Raw genomic sequence first — 26,279 nt, forward strand, 5'->3', positions numbered from 1 at the left:
CTAAGAAGTACAGCTAATGTCTGAAGAGCAAATTTAACTTTGACTGAAGAATTCAGTAACCGGGAAGGAGAGAGGAAGCCCAGATTTTTAACCCTACTCATGTGCTGAATAGTTTAACCCTCAGTGCTTGGTTTGCTATACCACAAAGCAAACCAAAAGACAGATCAGCAATTGAACCTAACAGATTGCACTAAAGTAAATATAATTTTTAAATCATTTAAACCGCTTAATCTCATCTCAATCACATCAAATATGTAAGAGCAAACATATTTCCATCTTTCATTTAGAGTTTAAATAGGCACAAAGGAGGAAAAAATCTAATTAAATATAACAGTAGATATAGTTTTGTAAATTGCCACTGCCTTTCAGAGTTAATGTATTAAAGTTACTTCATCACAATCAGCAAAAAGTATTTTAAAGAAGCAGTTTTTTATAGCACAGCCACCATGTTCTCAAACTGAGCATCAGAAAGTTATGTCTTCCTCACCTATCCCCATGTTGTAGCTGGGCAGCTTTTAGGCTTTTGTAATAGTAGATGAGAGACACCAGAATTTAACTGTTGGAACTACTTACTGTGATAAACAGTAACCACATGGACATTACTGATAAATTAGAAAAGGCTTTATTTATAGAAACTAGGCAGAGTAAATTCTATCCAATTATTTCCTTACTTAACAACTACTGTAAACATTTTAAAAAAGAGATCAGTAATCATTACTAAGAAAGTATTTCCCTACTCGTTCCTGTCCTTTATTTCTTTCAGATTCCTGAGCTAACTTGAACTCAATGATCAGATTATCAGAGGCAACAAATCACCTTCCCATCTAGAAACAGCTGGCACTCTCACTATATTCTTTTGGCAATACATCCTTAAGTGGGTGTGGAAGTGGAGGGAGGGAGATGGAGAATTTTATGACAAAGGAGAAGAATTGAGCTATGAGTCTTACAGGCCTAAGGGCAAAGCTCCGCAGCCTCAAAGGAAATCCTGTGAAAATCCTACGACAAACAAAAATCTACCCAAAATAGCCACTCCCTGAAGAAGTTACATTTTATTTCTTATATCCAGAATTGGTAAGGGGGGGGGTCATCACAGTGAGAGATGGAATGCCCTATATCTCCTGTGCTACTAGCATTGCTCTGAGGCTGTCAAAAACCTAAAGCAGGGTTATTCTCTGCAGTTAAATGTAAACTTATCACCAACTTGCTTAATTTCTTTTTCTTCTCTACATATAAACTAATTATTAGCTTATACATGCACTATAGCAGCCTCAATAAAGAAGAAAAGCTCTAGAAATTAGGAAACAAAACTTCAGGATTTTTAGGTAAGCATAATAAGAGTGTAAAATTCAAAGGGGCAATCAATCTGATTTTCTTTTTTAAACAATTGTCAAAGAAGCATGGTCAAATTTATGAGGGGATTCTTCCCAGGTAAGATACTAAATAGGCCTTTCAAATGACACTTCAGATAATCTATCAGGATAGAAAAATTGTTGTATGTTCATTGCTTTTGCCCAGGAATTATTATTTTTCAAAGACCTAATTTTCATTTTGTGTACATGACAGGTTTTACTTAGATCTAGGAATAAGTGACAACTTCCAATGCCTATGGGCATTTGGACATCTTTATTTTATTTATAAATTTTTACTCACACGTTTAAAGTCTCCCTGGTATTTGTAAACTTTAAAATGTTAATCTGGTATAGTTTACAACTCTATGAAATCTCAGATTGTCCTACATTAAATATTTAACACTAGGGAAACCCAGTCGTTTCTGGAAAACTCAAGTGCTAGAAAAGTCTGTTTATAATCCAAATAAATATTTAAATGGAGTTGCCAATTTTAATGCTGTTATAATGGCTACTACCATTTTATAAAATTCCAAGATTGCAGGCTTTGAGGTTTAATGGCATTCAACATTTTTTAGAATCTTTAAATGCTGAAAAAAATGTTTTTATTTGCCATTACAGAATATGGAAAGAAACCCACATAGCTTATTAATGTCTTCTGAATTGTTTAAGAGGATTTTAAGATATGAGTTAAAAGAATTTCATAATCTTAATTTCAATTTCTCCTTTTCATTTAATAGTAGACATTCATTAGGACCCACACACTGTAATAAATTATAATAATTTCAAACAAGAATTAAATTACTAGGTACCTAGTGAAAGAGCCATTTTTTCTTAGGTACCCTGTAATCTAACTGTCAGATTTAAAATCTATTCCCAATCAACTCTTCACAACATTCACATTTATTCATCTATGTTAAATTAATAAAAGGTGTGAATAATACTGACAAAATTGATCATTATTGTTCATGTAGATTTAGAAAATTATAAGGTAATCTAAAATGAAAAGGAATTGAGAGAAACTATTAAGGTTCTTATAAATAAATTCATCCTATGCTATTTTTTCAAATCAAGGCTGAAACTTCTATGAGACTTATTTAAATTGACTGTACAAGCTATTTGATAAATTGTACATTTTTAGAACATAAACCATTTTCATTATTCTTGACAAATATCAGTACAAAGACTCTACTGTAGCATTAGAGTTCAACAAATACTTTAGGAAGCTATGCCAAAATGACGTTGGAAAGTAAAACCTAATAGTAGCTTGAGACAGTTTATAGCCAATGCGGTTTGATAAAGAAAAGACAACCACAAGGGAACATCAAAAAGTTATAGCCCTCCCAGAAATAAATACCATCTCCTTCATTTTTTCTCTAGATAAAATAATGCATGTATAACTCTTACCTGGACTACCAAAGATAAATACAATTCTATTGACTAGCATCCCCAAACAGAACTCCCTTTATACCACAAGTTTGCACACTTACTGTATTTCCTACATCTAACCTCGCTGACCCTCTCCTCTTAACTGGCATCCCTAAAGACAAAGCGTGTCAACATCTGTTCCCATTCACACCGATTTTAATTTACCAAAAGAGTTTTGCTATTTTCAGAGCCGACTCCAGAGCACAATGACAGATTTAGGGCCTTTACAGGGGTTGCATTTCTAGTATGTCAGCATTTCCTACTCACCAAGAGTAGATTCCAGGGGGTCACAACAAAGGAAGAGCTGAAATTCAAACTTCATTATAGAGATTTTTCCCACCCTTCTTATTTCATCATAACTTAAACTACCAACAGGCGGTCCTATTTAGTGGGGCATCAGTGGTGCTGCACAGCAATTGGACTAAAATTATCTAGTCTTGGGGCAAAGATGAAGGTCCTTTAGGCCCTTCCTGTGAAGTTCTACATACATAATTACCTCTTCCAGAACTTTATATCTGACTGAAATTTAATAACCAAAATATAACACTTTTATAACTCTTTACATTTGTAAAGCACTGTAATGTTTTTAAAAATACTTCCACATACTTAATCTGTTTCTTAATTTGACCATAAGTACTGAGTTTTAAGTCACTAATATTCTTTCCAATATAAGTGTTCCATAGTTATATATTTTGCACCCTGCTTTATTCAGACATTTTTAATGTGCGTAAAGAAAGTCCCTCTCACACCATTGCAGTTTCCCTGGATAATTCAGAGTTTTTAAGACACAATATGAAGAGCAACTTGGAGAAACAATGCCCAAGTTGTGTTGTAATCAAATAACAACTAAGACATGAGCAGCTGAGCAGAAGGAAGATGGGCAACGGAATGCTGTGCAGCAATCAGCACTGTTGACTAATCAGAATTTGAGACACTAGAAGGTAATAAGGGTATTATAAAGAATGGCTTATTGAAGGAGCAGCTGTTTATGTGTAGCTCACTGTTTAAATGAGTTCCACTAGATTGCCATGGTATGTTTTGGTGAAAATGTTTAACTCCTTTTAAAATGATCATTAGAGAAGAAATAGCAAGTACCAAGTGGCAAGTTTGGAGATATCAAAGCACCAACTAAGATTTAACAGCATTAGAACAGTTATCTGGGCGTTTGGAAATTGCAAGAAATGCCTTTTAAGTCAAAAGTACTTAGGTACTCATTCTTCTCTTAAAAAGCCTAGAAGTTAGGTCATGCCACCATCAATACAGGGTTGCTATGGGTACAAAGATGAGATTGTGATATAATGGGGGACTCTTCAGAGGATGACAAAAAGAAAAAACAGAATAAATATATCCATCAGGACAGCTGCAAATCAGAGACTGTCTTTGAATTTAGAAATCTGTCCATCTTCTCAATAAGCAGAGGGAATAAGATCCTGAATTAAATTTCAAAATAAACCACTCTCCTTTCCTGACTTAGAAGTAAATAATTTTTAAAGCAGAGGGGAGAGAATGCAAAATAACATTTAATTCACTAATGTTATTTTCACAAAGCAATTATCATCTTATTCAAAACTATCGGTCATACAGTTGTGTTGGCTTTGCAATTGAATCGATTTACAGGGTTTTGTCTCCCTTACTTTCACCCAAGAAGCTATTGTCTATTGTTTCTTCTGCCCTAGCAAAAACAACAACAAATCCACAAATTACAAGATAAAGACACTGAATAATAATACTTCAAAGCATTTATCATTATACAGTATTATGAAAATTTCATTTTGACAACAAGTGTTCAGTAATATTTTAAAGCAGTCAGCAAGCGGTCGAAACTCTGCTATCTTTTTGTAACAGTTCACATGTCAAACTGGCAAAGTGCCCACAGTGTAAGGCAGAAAAAAATCTATCTAATGTCTGCCCCACAAGGCGACATGAGGTTTGATTGGCAGAAAGCAGAGAGTGGCTTTTGATCATGTGTCCTAACAAGCAGTTCCAGCTCCTGTCTTTTCAGCTGATGGGCTCCACATTACCCATTCAAACAGAAGTGACAGACCACTGCACTACTCTCAGCTCTAGTCACACGCAGTGGGAGCTATGCTGGAGACAGAGTCACTGATTAAATATATCACTTTTTCAAGACAAGCAGGTTGTCTGAATCAAAGTTGGACAGAATAGATTCAACATTATTAAAAGGGGATATAAAACTGGAATTGAGTGAAGTTCGGCCAGTTTGCACAGCCTCAGGGATTCCCAGGCTGACAGGGGGAATAAGGAACAGCAGAACTCATAAAACAGGGTCAGAAATTAGCTGTGACACCTTGGCTATTTTCCCATCACTTCAGGACCACTTGGTTTCAAAATTCTGGAGCCTCTTTTTACCTTTTTTACTTTCATTTTTAGAAATGAATTCAGTAGAAGGAGAAAAACACATAAAAGCATGATTACTGCAGTTTGTCAATTACAGTCTCATAGGGAATAAAGTACTGGATGCAAACCCTTTGCATCTCATTTTAAAATATACTAATACAGGTTTTTCTAAGATGCTTATTCTAGAATTTTATCGCATTTTTTTAGTTTGGTATTATAGTGTAACTTTAAAATCCAGGAATATTAATCATAGAAATTGTACAGCTTAATATCTTCTAAACGTCCTGACTGCCAGAGGGATATCCAAGTGCCAGTTATCATATTTAACCATGCCATAGTCTTTGCTATAGCTTGCATATCATTTAAAGCTTTTGCTTTAAATATACTCAGAAACAAACATCTGAAACATATAGAAATGTTCAATACAAATTCTTCATTGTCTAAATTTTATGTAATTTTAAAATTATTGAATATAGTGTCTTATAACCTTTGGTACATTATCAGCTTCCTAAGTATGCAAATAAATAAAAATCCAAGGTTTTCTATTTGGAAAGGTGAAACTAAGTGTCCAAAGAAGTCAAAAAGAAAATCACTCTCTAGCTGTAGACATTAAAGAAATAGACCAAAATATAAGCAACCATATGAAAGAAATCAGCTGAAACCAAAAAATAAAATCAAATAAATGTACATTCAGATGTTATTTTAAAACAACCTTCCCACAAGATTTTAATTTCTTCTCAACTACATTATAAAAAACGTTTTTATTATTTTTTATGTTTTTAGTAGCATGCTCCCGCTATTCCTTGGAACACTTATGTTCTCGTTATTAGTTCTGGCATCACTGTAAATACTTAGTACAATCTGCTTATTATGCATGTAAGTTATAATGAAAAGTTTAAATACTCCTGCCAAAATGAAGATAGAGTTTTAATAGAGAAAAGTAAGGAATTAAAGAGTGGACATGAAATAGGATACTGAACTAATTGAGGATTGAGAAGCACAGAGACTGACATTTACTAGAAGACAGTGAAATTACAAAGAAATGGTTTGTGTTAAATCTGCAAAAAGTAACATTTTGTTTTTTATGTCACTCATTTTGTTAAATTAAATTTCAAAGTTAATTTAGCACTTGTCAGTATATATTGGTTAAAGGATATATCATATCTCAGAATAATTTCAATATAAATCGTATTTGTGTTTCATACACCGTAGAATATGCTATCGCTTAACTGATAAATAATTCCATATTAATCAAACGTGCATTTTACTGCATGAAAAATAAAATTACATGTCATCTGGCTTCTGTACTTCATGTCTTTAAAGGTATTTGAAGATGATGAAGATGATGATAATGATAAATTTTATTCAAAGTTATCACAGGCACAATCAAGCAATTATTTACAAATCTGGTTGTTTTCCAAAAAAATTTAAGAAAATTATCTTGAAGAGGATAAGTTGACTTCCTATGTAAACCCAGATTAAAAACAAAAAACAGGAAAAATCTTTATTGGCAATTGCTTCCCAAAACCTGAAATGCAATAAAATGGCATTTCATTTTTTTTCCCTCAGAAGTGGAGTATATTTAACCATCACTCTTTTTTATCATTCCCACCACCACCATCATCACTGGTGATGACGGGAAAAACGATAGGAAATTGCTCCGATAAGGGGTAAACTACCATAGGTAGAAGGAGACAAAATCTGCATATGTATCACCAATGAAAATATATTAGACTAAGCAAACCTGGAGCACTCATTCCAAAATACTTTTTTCCCTTCCCGTGAAAAACAACTGCATATCACCCATGCTTTACCAGATGGGTCTTTTATATTCTATGCCAGGGAAGGCTGAAGAAAAGGGAAATAATCCTTTTGCAAAATATTTTGCAACACCATAAAAAATACTTTCTTTTAAAAAAATCCAAAATAATTAATTATTTTAGCCATTATATTATTGCTTACAGTAATACACAGCAATAACATTTACATTGATTGAATTCTGTTTCCTTAATGTGAAATTTGTTTGGGGTTAATTAGCACGGCTGAGGAATAAGCCTAATAATTTCATGCTGTTTACACTGGAGGCAGTTTTCCACGAGCACTGCTCAGGGAGCAAGTGACATCTTCTAATTCCAGACAGAACACGGAGGTGAGGGCAGCTGCTCACTGTGGGGTTGCAAGCCAGGCCCTTCCTCCTTTAGCCAGCCTCCTCACTACTTGGGGTGTCTAATGGCAACAGTACAAAGTTGTTCAAATTATCGCTCAGGCATGGTAAGTTTCTAAACCAAATACTGAGGGGGGGGTGTAGAAAAGGAGTTATATAAATGGAGAAAATCCACAATATTAGACATTTTTACTTCCCCCTCCTTAAGAAAAAGCAAGTCTAATTAGTTGTCTCCCTAAAATGCATACCTAGCATTTTTATTATGTATTATAACATTTTGCTCAGAGCTGACATTTTTATTCTGACAAGCACTGTCTGGAGAGCTCTCAATAAATAATACATTGACAATTTTCAGTAAATAAGCAGTGGACACAAATCGTTATCCTTACTTACCGCTGCCCCACTCTAATAGTGCTTTTACAAGTGAGGTGACTATTCAGTCTAATGCAATCCTCTCAGTGCTGGAAAGACATTTTCATTCATTACCACGGTCACAAGCACTTAAAGCACTTTTAAGCCCTGTTGCAAAACAGCAGGAATGGCAGAGCAAGCGGGGCTAACGAAAACTAAAGTTCATCACCAAAGAAACCTGAGGTTGTTCACCTAAGCAACTAGGAAATTCACTAATGCGCTGGCCACCTCAACACTTCTAGATCTACATGTCTAACAAGAATACATGATTTTGTTTGGCAATTAAATGTTAACCTTCTTAAGCCCAAACACTGTGGGCTTTGTTTTCTGTATTAAATTTGGTTCATCATCCAATAATATCTATTAAGCACCCTCAGATAAGGGGAGTCATATGCTATGACCTGAGTGCTCACCTTTGATCAAGGTAAGAAACTGAAATAAAATCTGAATCCAGATGAATACATTTGAAACCACACAGTAACTTTTCCTTTCTCTCATCAGCTTTTCTTCTTTAACTAGAGCCCCTAACACCATCACCCTAACTAGTTGCTAAACCACTAAAGCAGGCCTGAATTTCATTTTTCTTCATGATACCACATAAATTTTATTTTCTAGCTACTTGGAGATACAAACTTAAATGAAATAAGGTTTAAAGAAAGAGTAATAAAATGAGAAGGTAATAGCTACACCCCTTGACATATATAGCCTGTGGCTGTACTTTCACCCTACTTCTTAATCAAATCAATTTATCCATTATTTTATGACTTGTTAGACAATTGTTGGTCATAAGGATGGCTGAAAATATGTTGCCCAGTCGCAAGATGATTTCATGGTAACATATTATATGGCTTGGAATTTAGTACAGTATAGTCTAGTGTAGTATAGTACAGCACAGTATAGTATAGGTGTTATTCCATAATTTCAATCTTTTGTGTGCATCAGGAGCACCTGGAGAGCTTGTTAAAACACAGGTTGCCGGGCCCCATCCCAGGGTTTCTGATTCAGTAGGTAAGGGGTGAGGCCCAAGAATTCGCATTTCTAACAAGTTCCCAGTAACAACCGCACTACTAACAATTTGAAACACTGGGCTAAAAGATTAATTAAATTTACCTGAACACATAAGACACACATGACCCATATTGGCCTATAGTCGATCCTCTTCTTTTACATGAACAGAATGTTAGATTATAGAGCTTCCACTATGTAGCAAATATGATGTCACCTGACAGCAATTATGACTAATCGCAATGAGTTCTCTAAGAAAAAGGAGATTAAATCTATAACAATGATAAGAAAGGGAGCTCTCTCCTAGTCTCCAAGATGGTCAGTCTTACATTTGCCGGCCAGGTATATCCACCTTCACAGAATGCTCAAACTCAGTATGCCTAAACCCAAACCTTCTCCCTAAACCTTCTCATCTATCTATATTCACCATCTTAATAGCCTCACTATTGATTCTCTCTACCAGGATACTTCAATCATCTTTGACTCTCTCCCCAACCTCACACCTCACACCTAACTAGCAACCTCAAGTATATATCTAAAAGCTGATTCTTCCTTCCTAACCCTTGCCAATGCCTTAGCTGTTTAGACTCTTATCAGTACATGTGTGGCCCATTAAAATAGCCTACTAACAGATTTTCCTGCATTTGGCTTTGTTTCTTTCCAATTGAGAGTCAAAATGCTACCAAAGTTCCATTTCTAAGAAACGTATGCAATTATGTCACTCATCCTCCTACTTTAAGTAGCTCTCTACTGCTCCCTACTACCCAAAAGATAAAATTCAAACTCTTTACAATGGCTTCAATCCATTTTTTTAGTCATGTCCCCTATCCTAACTACACCAAACCTCTTGAATTCACCACACTCACAGGTTTAATCACGTCACTGAAAACTTATACATGCTATTCTATCTGGGATTCTATTATGTCTCTTGTTCACTATGAATAGCTTATAATTAATCAAAAATCCAGCTCAAATGCCTATAAATCCCTTCCTAAATCTTCTAGACAAAATGATAGTTCCCTCTTCTGTACTCCAGCATTTTCTAGCTCCTTCTGCTATGGCACTTACTATAATATAATTACTCTATGTGCATGTGTTTCTCCCACTAAACTGAGGGTTACTAAAAACCAATATCTATTCATCTCTGTATGCATCTTCTTCTCTCCCTCTCTCTCCACTTTTACCTCTCCTCACCCACTACACTACCAGATGAAAGAGCTTAATAAATGCTTATGGAAATACTGAGCATTCATATGCGTGCATTTAAATATGTATATTTTGCTTTGTTTAACTAAAGGGGCATTCCCTAAAAATTGAATCTATTCCTCTCTGAGCCATAATAATATTCATCTCTCTGAAATCTTTTATAAATCAACAGATTTTTAGGTTAATGTATATTATATGCTAAGATCTATACTAGGTATCTGAAGATAGACTAAAGATATGGTCTGTGTCCTCAAAAATTAAAATCTTATAGGGAGGCAAGATCCATAAATGTAAAATAGCAAATAATACTTTTCTTCTTTGTCAAAAATCAGTTGTGCATAATCTGGTGGTTTTATTTGTGGGTTCTCTATTATGTTCCATTGATCAATGTATCTATTTCTCTGCCAAAATCACATTGCTTTGATTATTGTAGCTATAGTAAGCTTTAATATTGAGTAGAGTGATTCCTAACATTTTATTATTATTTTTCAAGATTAACTTAGCTGTTCTAGGGCCTATCCCTTTCTATATAAATTTTAGAATAAGCTTGTCTATGTGCATAAGAGTCTTGCTGAGATTTTGATAGGAATTGCATTAAACATATAGATCATTTGGAGGAAAACTGACAACTTTACCAGTCCTTATGAGTCTTCCGACCCATGACCAGGATATCTTGCCATTTATTTAAGTCTTCTTTGATTTCACTAACCAGCATTTTGTAATTTCAGCAACAGATCCTGTACATGTTTTGTTAAGTGTACCTAGACTTTTCATTTTATTTGGAGCAATAGTATATAGCATTGGGTTTTAAATTTTGGTCTTCATATGTGCATTGCTAATATTTAGGAATGCCATTGATTTTTATGAGTTGATCTTGCATCCTATGACCTTGCTAAGTCAAAAAATGAAAACTAAATGTCACACCTTGTACAAAAATGTGACCTAAACCTCACACCTGATACAAAAATTGACCCTAAATTGATTATAGACTTAAATGTAAAATATAAAACTATAAATCTTTTAGCAAAAAAATAGGAGAAAATGTTTAAAATATAGGGCTAGGCAAAGTATCATTCGACTTGGCACAAAAAGCATGATCCATAAAATTAAAAATTGCATAATTGGCCCTCTTCAAAATTATAAACTTTTGCTCTTTTAAACCCTATAGTAAAGAAGATGGAAAGACAAGCTACAGACTGGGGGAAAATATTTGCAAATCACATATTCAACATAGAACTAGTAACTAGAATAATAAAGAACTCTCACAACTCAACAGTAAAAAAAAATCCAATTAAAAAATAGACGAAAGACACAAATAGACATTTCACCAAAAAGCATATACAGATGGTAAACAAGCACATGAAATAATGCTCAACATCATTAGCCATAAAAGAAATACAATTTAAAGCCACAATGAGATTTCATTATATACCTATCAGAATGGCTAAAATAAACATGACAAAACCAAACGCTGACAAAGATGCAGAGAAACTAGATCACTTATACGTTGCTAGTGGGAATGTAAAATGTACAGTTATTCTGAAATATAGTTTGGCATTTTCTTATAAAACTAAACATCAATTACCATACAACCCAGCGATTGTACCCCTAGCCATGAATCCCAGAAAAATAAAAATTTATGTTCACACAAAAACCTGTACACAAGTGTTCATAGAAACTTTACTTGTAATAGCCAAAAACTAGATATTTGATTTGACGTCCTTCAGCTGGTGAATGGTTAAATAAACCGTGATACATACATGTTATACATACCACTGAATACTGTTCAGCAATTAAAAAATTGTATGAACTATTGATACATACAACAACTCGGATGAATCTCCAGGGAATTATGCTGGTTTTTTTTTTTTTTTTCTTAAAGCCAATTCCAAAAAAATAGGTACTGTACAAATCCATTTATATAACATATTTGAAATGACAAAATGTTAGAAATGAAGAGCATATTAATGTTGACAGGCATTTGGTAAGGGGTGTTGGAGTAGAAGAGAGGTAGGTATGGTTATAAAAGAGCATAACTTGATTGTGGTAGTGAATACATGAATCTATATAGGTGATTTACAGGTGACAAAATTGTAGAGAACCTAATACACATACCCACAACAACTGAGAACAATTAAAACTGGAGAAATATGAATAAGATCAGTGGATTGTATCAATGTTAATAACCTGGTTGTGACAGTATGCGGCAGTTTTGCAAAACGTTATCACTGGGGGAAAATGGTCAAAGTGTACACTGGATCTCTCTATATTTTTTCTTACAACTGCATGTGAATCTATAGTTAACCCAATAAAAAAATCTCAATTTAAAAAATAGCAAATATAGAGTTATAATCTATTGATAAATGGAGTGGTATATGGGTTTTTTCCAGCTTTACTGAGGTATAATGGACAAAGAAAATTGTAAGATATTTAAAGTATACAACGTGATGATTTGATATATAGATATATTGTGAAACGATTCCCCCCCACTGAGTTCATTAACACATCCATCCATCATCTCATCCTATTTAAATTCTACTCTGCTAAGATTTGCTAATCTTAGAAATTTTCAATTGTATTGTATAATACAATGTTATCAAATATAGTCACCATGTTATACATTATATCCTCAGACCTTACTCATCTTATAACTGAAAGTTTGTACCCTTTTACCAACCTCTCTCTGTCTCCCCAACCCATCCCCAGACCCTGACAACCAACTTTCTACTCCCTATTTCTACGAGTTTGACTTTTTTTAAGACTCCACAAATTTTAGACAAAGAGGAAGTCATGAGGGCTACAATCATCAGTAGAAGACAAGATGTGATCTGGATTTTATGTATTGTAAAATGGATAAATGGAAAACTTAGATAAGAAGAGGAGAGATAAAAGGTTATTCTGGGTAGGGATAATGGCTGAGCATGAAGTATGTTGGACTAAATAACTAATTCAACTTACCACAGTGCTGACTCTTTAGATAAGAAAGTTTGCCATGAGATTGTTACATCTTCAAGTTTCTTAATCAGAATGCTCACTAGAGAAAGATTACAAAAGAACCCTAGGAATCAAATTCTTATGATGTGTAGTGGCCCTAATATGAGTAAGAAATGTCCAAATTATAGTCACATCAAAGCAAAAAGAAAAAGCACAGCATACGTGGGAGATAATAAGTATTAGAAAAATAATTCAAAGAAGTTAGTCTCCATCAGGTACCAAAAATACACCTAACATCTGAAGCTAATACTGACTACAAAGTGAGTAAATGGTGGAGTAGCTAGAGACAGTGAGAGACAGAGACAGTAAGTTTTTACTGTTGTTTTAAATAAACAGAGCATATCTAAGAAATTTATTCAAAAGAAAGAAAGAAAAAGTAAAAAGTAAATAAAATAAAAAGAAACCAACATACATAGATCTAAAGGAAAATAATTCTATACACAGGGAAGAGCAAATGCAAAGGAATTAAGACATGCTTGAGGAAAAAAAAAAAAGAAAAAAAAAGGTCCAGTAGCTGGAGTGGCCTGAGAAAAAAAGTAGGTTTAAGATGAGTCTTGAAAGCCAGAGTACAATGTTTGGATTTTAAGCAATGAATTTTATTTCCAAGCATAATAGAGATTGATGATCACTGGCCAAATACCAAAGCTCCAATACCAGTACAATGCCTAAACCCTCTGAATATCAGATAAAACCATGAAGAAAGGGGCATAATTCTACTGACTGAAGTTAAATCCTGAAGTAACTGAGTTTACCTGGAAGTGAGACCAGACTTCCTTCTATTAGTGAGAATGAGGGCTTAAGAGTTAAATTAAAATTACTAATGGAGAAATAAAATTAATACATGAGCTTTTGTGCACATGAGTTTGGTGACAATAATATTTATAAGCAAACAACATTAATTTTCTGCTATCCTCTGTATTCCAAAATGACACTGTCACTATATAAATATTGTCAAACATTATCAAAAAGATCAAAGAATAGTTTTTAGGACTTTGTACATTAGGTACATAAGGTAGTTTTCCCCAGTCTCCCTTTTCTACCTGGAAACAAAGGGAGATTGCTCCAAAAAAACATGTTGCTTATGCATTAATTCTTAAATTTCCCATCTCTTCCACACCTGTGACAGGAGTAACAAGTACAAGATTAGAGGTATTTCTGAAGGATCTGCTACAAAATTCCAGGTTAAGCTAAGTTCCACTGCATTTTGGAGTGGAATGGAATCCCAGTGCACACAGTTCGTTAGCCACTCTAAAAACTGCCCGTTGACTATAGGTTGCCTTCATTCAAAAATCATACATTAGTAGCAAAGTAATTCTACCACTGTTATTGCTGGTACCATAGTTCTTGCAAATAATTCAATACTTTGTCATTTTTCATAGTTATTCTTCATTATATCTCCACTTATTTTAACCCTCTATTTGTATTTACTCATTTCAATTCACTACATGAGAGCAATTAGAGAAGTCCACAGGCCACAGGCCTCTAACTTCTGCCTCCCAATGCTAGGGGATGGCCTATATTCTGTGACTTCATTGTGAGTGTACTTGTCTGGCCTCCAAGTGATGGCTCCTCAGTTATACTTAAACCCTCAAGACATAAATTAAGAAAGCTATGATAGGTCTAAGTGTCACAGTTATTCAGCATTAAACCCATAGCCTCATATGGCTAATAAATACGGCCATGAATTCCCTCTAAGGCCCAAATCCCCTTTACGACAGCTCTACCAAAAGGTAGAATTATTGACCTTTACCTTCTTCTGGATCATCACACCCTACTAAACTCGCCCTCCGTTTGCCAGTCTTTCAAACCATGTATAGCATTTTCTGAGCCAATTATCCATGGCTTTGTCTGTAAGTACTTCTTCATTGGACAATGACTTTTTCAGACATCAAAACTTGATGGCAGCTTTTATCTCTATCTTTATAAAGATTCTAACGTTAGAAAAAAAGAGACTGGAAATAGTAAAGGACAATTTCAACCATATTAAGAGAAAAAGAATCATGATATTGGTTCAGATGACTTATTTACTCTGAAAACAGTTTGAAAAAGAAAATTACAGATAGTGGATGCTGAACTTTAGATACAAACTCTAAAAGAAAATCAAAGCACATAGAATTTTAGAATTTGGCCCTTAATGCTCAACCAATGTCCTCATTTTCTAAATTAAGAAACCAGTGCTAAGATCAATCAATTAATTAACTAATTAATTAATTATTAGGTATTACCCAGAAAGTTACCAGAGTCAAGCAAGAATGCACATCAAATTCAGGCTAGTCTGCACCTGAAAGGATTCCCAGATAAAACATTTTAAGAAAGAGGTGAAGATTTCCAGCTAATAAGCCAACTGTTTGGCTAGAAGAATATATCTATTCCAATATGAATGGTTAGAGCAGAGGCAATAATCAACAGGGTTTGCTGGTTAATTTTGAATTTGAAGTAGGTATTTAAGGAAAAAATGATCATGAACCTGATAAGGTTAGAGATCAGGAACTACTTTAATTCAAAAACCACACAGAGGTGGAAACATCAATAAAAGGAATCAAAAGGGGAAAAAAAGTGTGTTTCCTAATAAACTTAGTAATCATAGTCCAGAGGGAGAATGACAATACACTTGTGCTCATACTTAAAAGAAGGGCTGAAGACATTTTATTATGAGACAACAAAAAGAAAAAGAAAAATTGCAGTGAAGGGTCCATCAAAGGCTCTTGTAAGCTTCTGAAAAGCTCAGCGATAAAAGGAAACCTGGGCTAGACATTTTGAGGAAGGTAGAACCAAAAGGTATAGACAGTTAAGCCTTTCGGAAATTATAACACAAACACATAAACACACACACACACACACACACACACACACACACACACACTGCAGCCCCAACTTCTTTGTGTAATGTTTCCCAACAGAGTGGAAAAAATAATACAAAATTTGTCAACAGCAGTTCCACTCCTGGGAATACACCCTATAGAAGAAGCTCATGCACATGTGTATCAGAAGACAGGTGCAAGAATGTTCATACCATCACTGTTTGTACTAGCAGAAAACTGGAAATAATCCAAATGTCCGGAGACAGTAAACAGGAGAGTATACTCCTATATAGCATTCCATGGGAGAGTGTGTGAAATATTATACAAAAGTGAAAATGAACTACAGCTGCACACAGCAAAATTGATCTTGAAATATAATTATGAGTATAAAAAGCAAGTCATAGAAGGTTACAGTGTAATACCATTTTTATAAAGTTCTGAAACAAAACTAAACAATGTATTATTTAGGGACATATACAAAAGGAAGATTCTAAACACGAAGTTCTGGCAAAGGGATTGAATAGGTGAAGAAAACATTTTTTAAGTTAGATGATGAATTCACAGGTGTTTGTTTTATTTTTATGCCTTATAATATATATAATCAAATATTACATAATAAACACATATTTAAGTTTGCAACTTCCTTTTCTATTCATTTTTTCTTTGGATTTTACACATATATTGCACAAGAAAAAATGTACAGATTTAAAAACTGCCCAGTATTACTTTTGAGAATCCCAGAATAAATGCGGAAGAAGTCTATCTAATGATTTTCAGTGGAAAAAATGCAAAATGTTAATGATCCACTCCAAACTTAACAGATTCAAAAATTGTATGAGAATATGACTTAACTTCATCAAACCATGGAGAGGAAGCTGCATCCTCTTAACAAAATGCCAAGGAACACCTTGCTTCCCAGGTCAGTAAGAGGAAAAATCAGAAGCAATTGCCTACATCTGTTCTTAACATTCATAGAGAAAAAACTTTAAGAATCTTTAAGTCTGAAGAGACAGAAATGGGCCAAGAAATTTGAAGTAACTTTTCAAGGCAGAGACACACAAAATGAAGTTGAGAAGACGATTCAACCAACTAGGACATTGCCAACACTGTAAACGGGAGTTGCAAAACAACAGCAAATTGAAATAATTAAGATTTGTCCAGAATGTCTAGGGTTCACAGGATTCAGGCTAATTACATCCTTTATAAAGTTATTATGAGAGGATGATCAGTTTCTAAAGAATTAGAAAGCAAATATACTTAACACAAAAACATAAGAAACATTATTTTTTTCCATAATTCAAAAACCAGTAGTTCTAGCTCCTCATTTTAATCCCTAACTGTGTAATACTTACAGAAATATGTTTATTTAAACTATCTGGCACTGGGTTAGTATTTGCTATGACTATGATAAAAATTCTTTAAAATAGGAGCAAGGACACAAACATTATAGGGGAGTAAAGATATATTTTAAAGAGAAGAAAAAATGAATTAAAATGAAGTCACATCAGCATCGCTCTGAATACCTGATTGCTTCTTCACCTGGAGTATGAGTGGTCTTGGGTAACTTCAGCATTTAAATGACCTGAAATTTCCAACTTACTTGAAATAATAACTCTGGGGGTTTCATGATGAATACTTAATGCGTTTTTTATGCAAAAATCCGAAACCTTCTCCCATGAATGAGAAATATAAAGAAAGGTTTGGATCTCGGATACTCTAAATACCTCACCAATATAACCTTCCATCAGAACAGAGGCAAAAACTTAATATCCATAAATTTTGCCTTAAAAGATTCTTTTGATGCTCTAGCATGGTATGAATGTTAAACTTCTACATAATTTTTAGCATGGCCTTTTAACAGATTTTTTTTCTTTAACAGGAACACAATGCTCTTAACTGGATAGTATCTAAAAACCTCATCTAAGGCTTTACCAACCTCTCTCACTGACAGCATCATATTCCACATATTTCTCAGCAGGGAAGATTGGCTTCCAGTGGGGAAACTTTAGTATCAGCTTTTCCAAAGAGCCTGAAAGGAGAGTTAAGCTGGATTGCTCTTCCAGAAAACAAGTACATCACTGCTGCCAAATGCTAAATCCTAACACCATGGGACATTTCCTATGATTCTGTCTGTGGTGCAGGATGAGATTCCTGTAATATTTCTCTTTACAAAATGCTCCTTCAAATAATAACAGTAATAGTAGTTATAACAGCAATAGTAATAATAAATTATAATTATAGAAGCTATGTGTTTTATGTATATATAATCTGTCAAATTCTCACACAGCCCTGCAAGGTAGACATCATTTATCCAGTTTTACACATAAGGGAACTGAAGCACAAAAGGATGAAATAATTTGTCCAAGACTAGGAAATAATGTTGGCTACATTTATTGAGCACTTACTATGTGCTAGTAATAGTTTAAATGTTTTAGTTGCATTAACTAAATCTTGATCTCTTCATGATAGCTCTATAATTATGTCCAATATTTGGCTGAGGAAACACAGAGAGGTGCCCAATGTCATCCACCTGGCAAATGTTGAACTGAGATTCAAACTCAGGCAGCATAGCACCAGCGCCCACACTCTTAATCAGTACGCTATACTGCCTCGCTAAATATTAGAACATATTCAAACCCAGATCTAGCTTACTCAAAAAACATATGGCTTTCAAAAATGAGTTCTCCCATTGCTTAAACTATACCACACAGGCAAAAGCTATCAGATGAGCAACACATACCAACATATACACTTACTAAATATAATTCAGTGAAAATATATGTAGAAATCCAAGTTATTGTTTAGAGATGTGAATAATGATAATAATCCATCAGATACATAAACACGTGTTCATTCTTGTGCTGGGTAACAGCTGCATAATCCATTGGAAAGCCTATCCCACCAGGAATCCAAAGCTCAAATGCTCCTGCCCTTTCTCTACATACACAGTCAAATGAATCCACATACTTTCATTATCATATCTTGAAGCACACAATTCCACTGGACAAATACTCTAATTTCTGATCAACATACATCCTATGAAACTGTACCTAAACTCTGCATACTTTCCATTAAGTTTATGGCCTCTATCGAAGAGAACACACTTATTCTAATATTTCTAACGACAAGCTTCATCACTCCCTCTTGATCACAATAATTATTACCTAAAAAATAAGTCTTTTAAAAGAGCAAAAAGTCAGAAAGAAAATCTTATTTTGTTAGAGTTGAGGTTTATATCAATGTATCCCTTTCTCTGCAATCTCACATGACTCCAGAACCTGACCCAAACCAGTTCACCCAGCCTAGGATCATATACTTAGTAGTATGATACACAAGACATGATAGTGGCTGAAGCACTATTATTAAAGAGAGATTAAAACAGCTGTACATTATGCTGAAGCACTCACTCTTCCCTTTACAAACAGACGGTCCTGGATTACAAGCAGCACTTGACCATTTAAATCACGACAACAACCAGATTTAACCAGCTGGGCCATATTCTCCTAGGCAATGCCTGTTGACCTCCTCAGTCGCAGCTGCTCAAATGAAATTCTCATTAGACAACTTATTTTCAGAAGCCAAAGGACTCTCTGATTAAATATATGTATTTAGATATAGAAGTCCTTTTTAAAGTATTCATTTTCTGACAACTGTCGCTTATGCTACAGCCCAGCTACCCTGGCAACAAGATGGGTGATACAAGGATAACTAAAATTCATCATTTAATCCCAGCTGAAGGATTTTTATCTTAGAACCATTTAAAACTGAATCTATTAATCAAAGTCTTTCTACACACTATACCCACCAATATCAACAGTGTTTTAAAAGGTAGATTCTGATATTCATTCATTCTATCCATCTAACCATTTTTCCATGCATCTGCACACCTATCTATCTATCTACCTACCTACCAATCTATCTATCTATGGCAGAAAAAATAAGGGTTAAATTTAGAACAAAACAGAAGCCTTGCCTATTTTCCCACAAATCTTACTTTCAGTGGAGGCACTTCAGACAGAACACCTTTGTTCATCAGTGTTTCAGCAATCCAGTCAAATCACTGCTCTGGAGAGGACATTTCTTGAGACAATGGCAGCTAAAATACTGGACAATTATTTGGTTAATCAAAGAATCTACCTGTAAGAGAATAACTTTCCTATTACCGAATGGAGGGTTTTTGTTTTATCAAGTAGATACTGTTTTAAAATAGACCATAATAAATAAACTTTTTATAGATCAGTTACTGTATAAGAGGGGAAATGAGGGGGAAGGTATTTAGTCTGATAGAGTCAAAACATTCTCCAGGACAAGAATGACTCAGGAAAGGTCATTTATTATGTCAATCACACAAGCTTGTCACTTATGAAGTATGGTCTTCAAACCAGAAAGCAGAAGTGAGGGAGAGGTGAGTAATGCATTTGAAAGCTTTTATACATCCCATGGGATAAAGGACATCCCAGATGAGGAGATGGGGCTTTAAAAAGTCAAAGCCAGGTAAATATTGGTGGAGCTATTATACCTCCTTAGACCTAGAATATAATTATAATATTATAGAATCAGAAATCTATCAGAAGCTTATTAATGACCTTACCTATAATTATTTCTATTCTCCCATCACACTGTTCTGTTCTATTGCTCCAAGCAAATGATTAAAATTAGGCATCAAACTCAAAATAAAAAAATAGAAATCCTCATTACTTCCATCTCCAAAACATGTTGTCTACTTTTCTCATTAACTGTTATACCATCCTCCTATTCACTCTGAGCTACCTTTAAACCACTCTTCTCTATTGATCTCCTCACTTTAAATGTCAGGTCCTAACAATTCTATCTCCGAATATCTTTTCCATATGCACCCCTTCTTCCTTCCTTGTTTCTGCTGCTTTAGTTCAGGCCCTCATTATCTCTAGCCTGAAACAATTTCCTTAATGTCTCTCTGTGCTCCCATACATCCAATACAGTGCTGCCAGATTAACTTTCCTGGAGGAAAGCTCTAATCCATCAATTTACTGTGCTAAAAAACAGTCAGTGGTTCCTCCATAACTTTCAATATAAAGTTTGAGCTTCTTAGCCAAGAATTTAAGGGCCACTGTGATGAACATAACCTACCTTTTCAGTCTTATACCCTATATGCATCTTCACATACTTTAAAGTAGAACCTGAACTACCGGCTGTTTTAAAACTCTCTGCCTGTTCCTTTCGACTGAAATGTCCCTCCCCTCCATTTCTACTTACATATATATCCTTTCATTCTCCAAGACCAGTTAAGACTCATTTTTCTATAGAACCTCTCCATGGTTTCCTAGGCAGGCACAATCTATCTTGTAAACTCCTATAACATTTTATCTATGTAGCTCTCATGGAATTTATCACATATTAAATATGAATTAGAGTTCATTTTGTATTAGTTTTACACCTTTTACTAGAATATGAACTCTTTACATTTAGAGACTATTCATGATAGGTGTGCAATATCATGTAGCATAGTGGTTCTTAACCTAGGGTCCACAGACCCCAGGAGTCTATCCATAGAATTCAGGAAGTCTGTGAACTTGGATGGAAAAAATTCATTTTCACCAATTTTTTAAACTGAAAATTTGCATTTCTTTAAATTATTGATGCAGGCAACAAACATAAATTCATAGTATCTGTGACATTTTAGCCAATAAAATAACAATATATTTTTATATCACATTGTACTTGTTGAAGATATCTCAAAATATCTTTTATACTTATCACTACTTCAAAATTATATTTTTAGTCCCTCCATTAGATCTTGTGTTTAATGCATTAGTAAAGTAGTACTTCCTACCATATCACAAAAATTTTAAATTATTTAACATTTTAATATAATTCATTTTCTTATAATTCCATGGATTTTACTTTATGCATTTAAAGTAAGAATGGACCTGTAGGCGTCACCAAGCCACCAAAGGGATACACAGCCAAAAAAATAAAGTAAGAAAGTAAGAATCCCTCAGTTCTAATATAGCACTTTGCAAAATAAGAAGAAAACCTGTAGAAAAATAATCATGATACTATGTAGTTCTTGATTAGGACTATAAAAAATATACCATGAAGTACAGAATACCGTATAAGCATATTGTTCATAAAAATTCATAGTCTTGGCAGAAAAAGACCAATTACCCCTCATCTAAAATAACCTTTTAAAATGGCAATTAAGATTGCTGCATACCTCCAAAGATAATTTATTATCTTTCAAAGAAAGTCTTTCCATACATGGACAGCTACACTGTTAGACAGCTGGTCTTGTTATAATTTCAATATGATATATAATATTATATGATAATATAATGATAATATTACTAGTTCCTTCAATTATTCCTCTTATTATATAATTCTGTGTCTGTTAGCATGTCATTTGTTCTCCTCTGAGAATATCCCAACGCTCCTGAGTTCCTCTTAAAGTGTAGTAATTCTCAACACAATACTTCAGGTGCATTCTTTTGAGCAGGAAGTTCAGTGGGACCGACACCTCTTGAATCTTACATACTGTAATTCTAGTAATGCTGACTGGGATAGCACTGGCAATTTTCTGGCAATATTCACTGCACTGACCCCATTGCACTCTCTGTCACCTAAAACTCGTATGTTGGTGTTTTTTTTTAATCATGTGTCTGCTATTTAAATTTCCTTCAGTAATTACTTGTGCAGATAGGAATTTTGGTCACAGCCTCTGGACTTGACAATAAGACCTATTAAATTTTATCTTGATGGGTTAGTTTTAAGTTTATATTTTCAGTTTGTCAAAAACTTTTGACTTTTTGTTTCTTTCATACATTATATTCAGCATTCATCCCAGATTTTTGGAATCTGTTTGATAAGCACACTTTTTATCATTTCTATTTGTACTTAATGTATTATATACGTTGATATGCACTAAAAATGCCTGAATTTCTGATGCCTAAAATATATGTACTGTAGAAAACAAAGTTCTGTAGAGTACATAAAAAACATTCTTCAATAGTAGGAATATAATGATAAAGGACTCTTAAATGAGAGGTCTCATCTTACAAATGCCTCTCTTGTATCAAATCTATAACACATAATAATGAAGAATAAAACACTAATCATTACTTGCAAGAGAAGGATGATTTTAAATTCCCTAGCAGTCTAGACCCCTCCCCCTAAAAAATCATCACAAATCAATTTCTTTATTTTTACACAACACAGCCCTCTAAAGTATGTTGAAACCACTTTCTTATAGAGCTAAAACAATCTTTTTGGTGAATCACAATTAAATGTAACCTAGCAATCTCATTTATTCAGAGTTTATTGATCTGGCAGCCTCAGTTATTCTAGAATAGCCATGAATGAGTAATATAAAGTCTCTGAGCAGCCAGAAGAGTCAGCATGAAGTCCATGCACTGAAGAGCATGTATATTGCCCAGAATCTCTTAGCAACTCACCCAGAAATGTTTGTTCATATTTTAAATATAGTCCAGAATGTTATGATCATCTAATTTCATAATTGACAGATGAATATAAGAAGCAAATTAGAAATTATTCACAACTAGGTAAGAAGTAACAGTTTGAAACCTGATATTAAAGGAAGAGAAACCAAAACACACACACACACACACACACACGCCAAAAAAGATATCTAAATCAAGCAGACACAGGAACTCTAAAGTTCCATAATTGCAGAGAAATAACCATAAAGCCAACTGTCCTAATTATCTCAAAGATCTCTGGGGGCATCATTACATTATAGCATGGTAAAGTAATTGACATTTATAATAATTATCATCACAATGCCTCAAATGTATGTAATTTACAGTTCATAAGACACATATTAATTATTATAGTTAATTCTCAAAATGTTTGAGTTAAGAAGTCAGGTTACTACCATACCAAACTTTAAATTTTGTGGTTCAGGGAGACTGAAGAACTTACTCAGGGTCACATGATTGTTAGATAGGTATTGGAGTTCATATTCTACTGCATCATGACCCTGAGTCAACAAAAAAATTTACATTTTGTGCCATATAATCTGGTTAGTAAGATAGGGAAGCATGTAATACATTTTAGAAGCTTCCACAAAGATTGCTGATGTGGTGGACACACCACAAAAATTAATTTGAAATTTTTAAACTTCTGAGCCCTTAAAGGAATAAAATTAACTTACATGAAAAATTCCCTTATATCAAATCCCCATTTCCCTATAGTACCACAGAGGTTTAAATTTAACTTACAATGTAAGTAGTAATCCAAAGCCATTAATTATCCTACATTTTAAAGTCTAAAATCTGTACATAAAAAAATGAAAGAATATACATAGTATAGCAATCTCTCAGAGTTGATTTATTTAATTTAAACATATTATCAGAGAGTCTTCTTTCATCTACTTTTTAGGACTAGGTTAACCTAAGTGGACTCTTGTAGAGAAGAGTAGAGAAGGTGGATGTTTCAGTACATGTCATGTGTCAAAGAACTCCTCCCTTGAACATTTAGCTTTAACAGTATTAGAAAACCTCAGCTCTCAATTCTGCAACATTTGGAAGTAAAATAATAATATTTATAAATTTATAATATTTATAAAAATAAGGAGAAATAAATTAGGGGTCTTTTTCTTTTTAAACAGTTTATATTTTCATAATAAAACACTATCCATCAAGAGGAAATAAGAGAGAAAAAATGAAAAATAAAGTTGCGGCTAGGAAAATACCTGTACTCCCTTTTCCAGAGCAAGGCTTATAGTCAGTTTAAAACCTTGATTTGTTATTATAAGAGCCAAGTAAAATGCACAAAGTTGTAGAAAAATGGAGCTATCTGCTTAACACTTCTAATGGATCACAATCTGCCATCACCATGGTAACCTCTGAATAACTTTTTCCTTGCTAGTGCCAATTATGCACTTCTCTGGCCCTTAAAATCCCACTCATTTTTTTTTTTTAAGCCTGGAATCTTTAAAAGAATAAAGCCCAACAGTTAAGTCCACACATACCCTCTTGTTCAGTCCGAGTCATTTCCTCAAGCTTCTTCTGTTTCAGTGTGTCCACCACATCGGCAAGGCTCCCTTTGCGGCGTTCTGGGGTTCCAAAAGTAACACTGGTCATTATCTCGCGGTCCCGACTCCCTTCGTCAGGCTTATGTGGTGAGGTAGAGGTATTTCGGAAGGAATATAGGGAACATAACTTATTATTCTCTGACTCCTAGAAAAACAAAATAAAATAAAACCATTAGAACATGTTTCTTTGCATATCATTGGAGAAAAATCCCAAACTCAGAATGACAGTATATGAGGCTGAGATGGACAAATAAAATATATTAACTATCTCTGCTTAAAAAAAATACTAAACATAGAGGTAATTATCAAAGGAACTAACCTGAAATTGCAGATTCTACCTTTTTCTTTTTTAACTAAAAAGCAGCCAAAGTGGTACAAAAACTTAATTTTAAAAGGAACACTTCAACTTCTTACTCATTTACACCCTTCATTTAAAATAGTTCAGGTTCAATTATTAATTATAAGGATGGTAAAGTTTTTCTTTTAATTGGCACTTATATTAGCAACCCTCTTCCCACAGCCTAAAATATATGTACATCAAAAAAGAACCCCATTATCCCTAAATTTAGAAACAGTAGAGAAATTAGCTTCAATATTCATGTTAATTATTCACCAGAAAACATCTAAAATATCTAAATCAGCGTCAGAAGGTTAGCCAACCTGAATATTTTTGTGTGCCGGGGTTTGAAGAAAATTGTTTGTTTTTTTTCTAGCTACACATCTGTCAAAGTTACAGAAACCTCTTTCTATTTCTTACACTTACCCCTGATACTTTAGCACACAGTCACACACATTTTTCATGTGGCATTTAAAAATGATTTGTTTTTTTCTTTTTTTTAACAAGAAGACAGGTTTGTTACAGAAACACTTACACAAGAATTATTTCACATTACAGAGAAGTTGGCTAACTGGTAGGAGAGTTAGGTCTATCTTCAAAGAGAAAAAGCAAATCTTAGATTGAAAATAATAAACACCTAAAAGTTTATAAAAAGAAAATGCTTTTATAGCTCTTTAAATCGGAACTGAGAGTTTTAAGCAAACATTATTGGCCACAGTCCACCACTAGTCTTGCATGCACCTTATCTGTCTGTGTATGGGTCTTCTCTCTCCCAATAAAAAACTGTATGAAATAAATAAAGCATCTAGGCTTTGTTCTCATCAGAAGCTTAAAAATCTTAATCACTCCTATATCTCTCTCCTTCTTCACAAAAAAAAGCCCAGTAAGCATCAAGAACTAGAGGAAGAGCATGAGGGAAAAGTTACAGAGTTAAAAAAAAAAAAAAAAGTTACAGAGTTAATCACTGGTAGGAAAGGGAATGAAAAGAAAATGGAATTTAGAGAAATACATTTCCACATACATTAAATGAGATAATTGTACTCAGTAAATGCTAGATATTTAGGTATTATTGCCATTGCATACAAGGTAGGAATAAAACTTATTTTCACAGTTATTGGTAGCATATAATGAGCTAACATTTGTAAAGCAACTAGGCACAGTGCTGAGCCCAAAGCAGGCAGTGCTTAGTAAATGGTAG

General features: G+C 34.0%; 1 protein-coding gene across 1 annotated transcript in view; it reads right to left on the reverse strand.

The window, feature by feature from the left end:
- The window catches only part of SOX6 (SRY-box transcription factor 6), a 340,990-nt gene that overhangs the window by 265,253 nt on the left and 49,458 nt on the right, over positions 1-26,279 (reverse strand). Inside the window, exon 3 of the mRNA XM_059929925.1 lies at positions 24,682-24,889. Within this exon, the coding sequence (XP_059785908.1) occupies positions 24,682-24,889 (208 nt within the window). The remainder of the gene's footprint in view (positions 1-24,681; positions 24,890-26,279) is intronic.

Source organism: Balaenoptera ricei, chromosome 8 (assembly GCF_028023285.1).
Source record: "Balaenoptera ricei isolate mBalRic1 chromosome 8, mBalRic1.hap2, whole genome shotgun sequence".
NCBI classification, from domain to species: domain Eukaryota; kingdom Metazoa; phylum Chordata; class Mammalia; order Artiodactyla; family Balaenopteridae; genus Balaenoptera; species Balaenoptera ricei.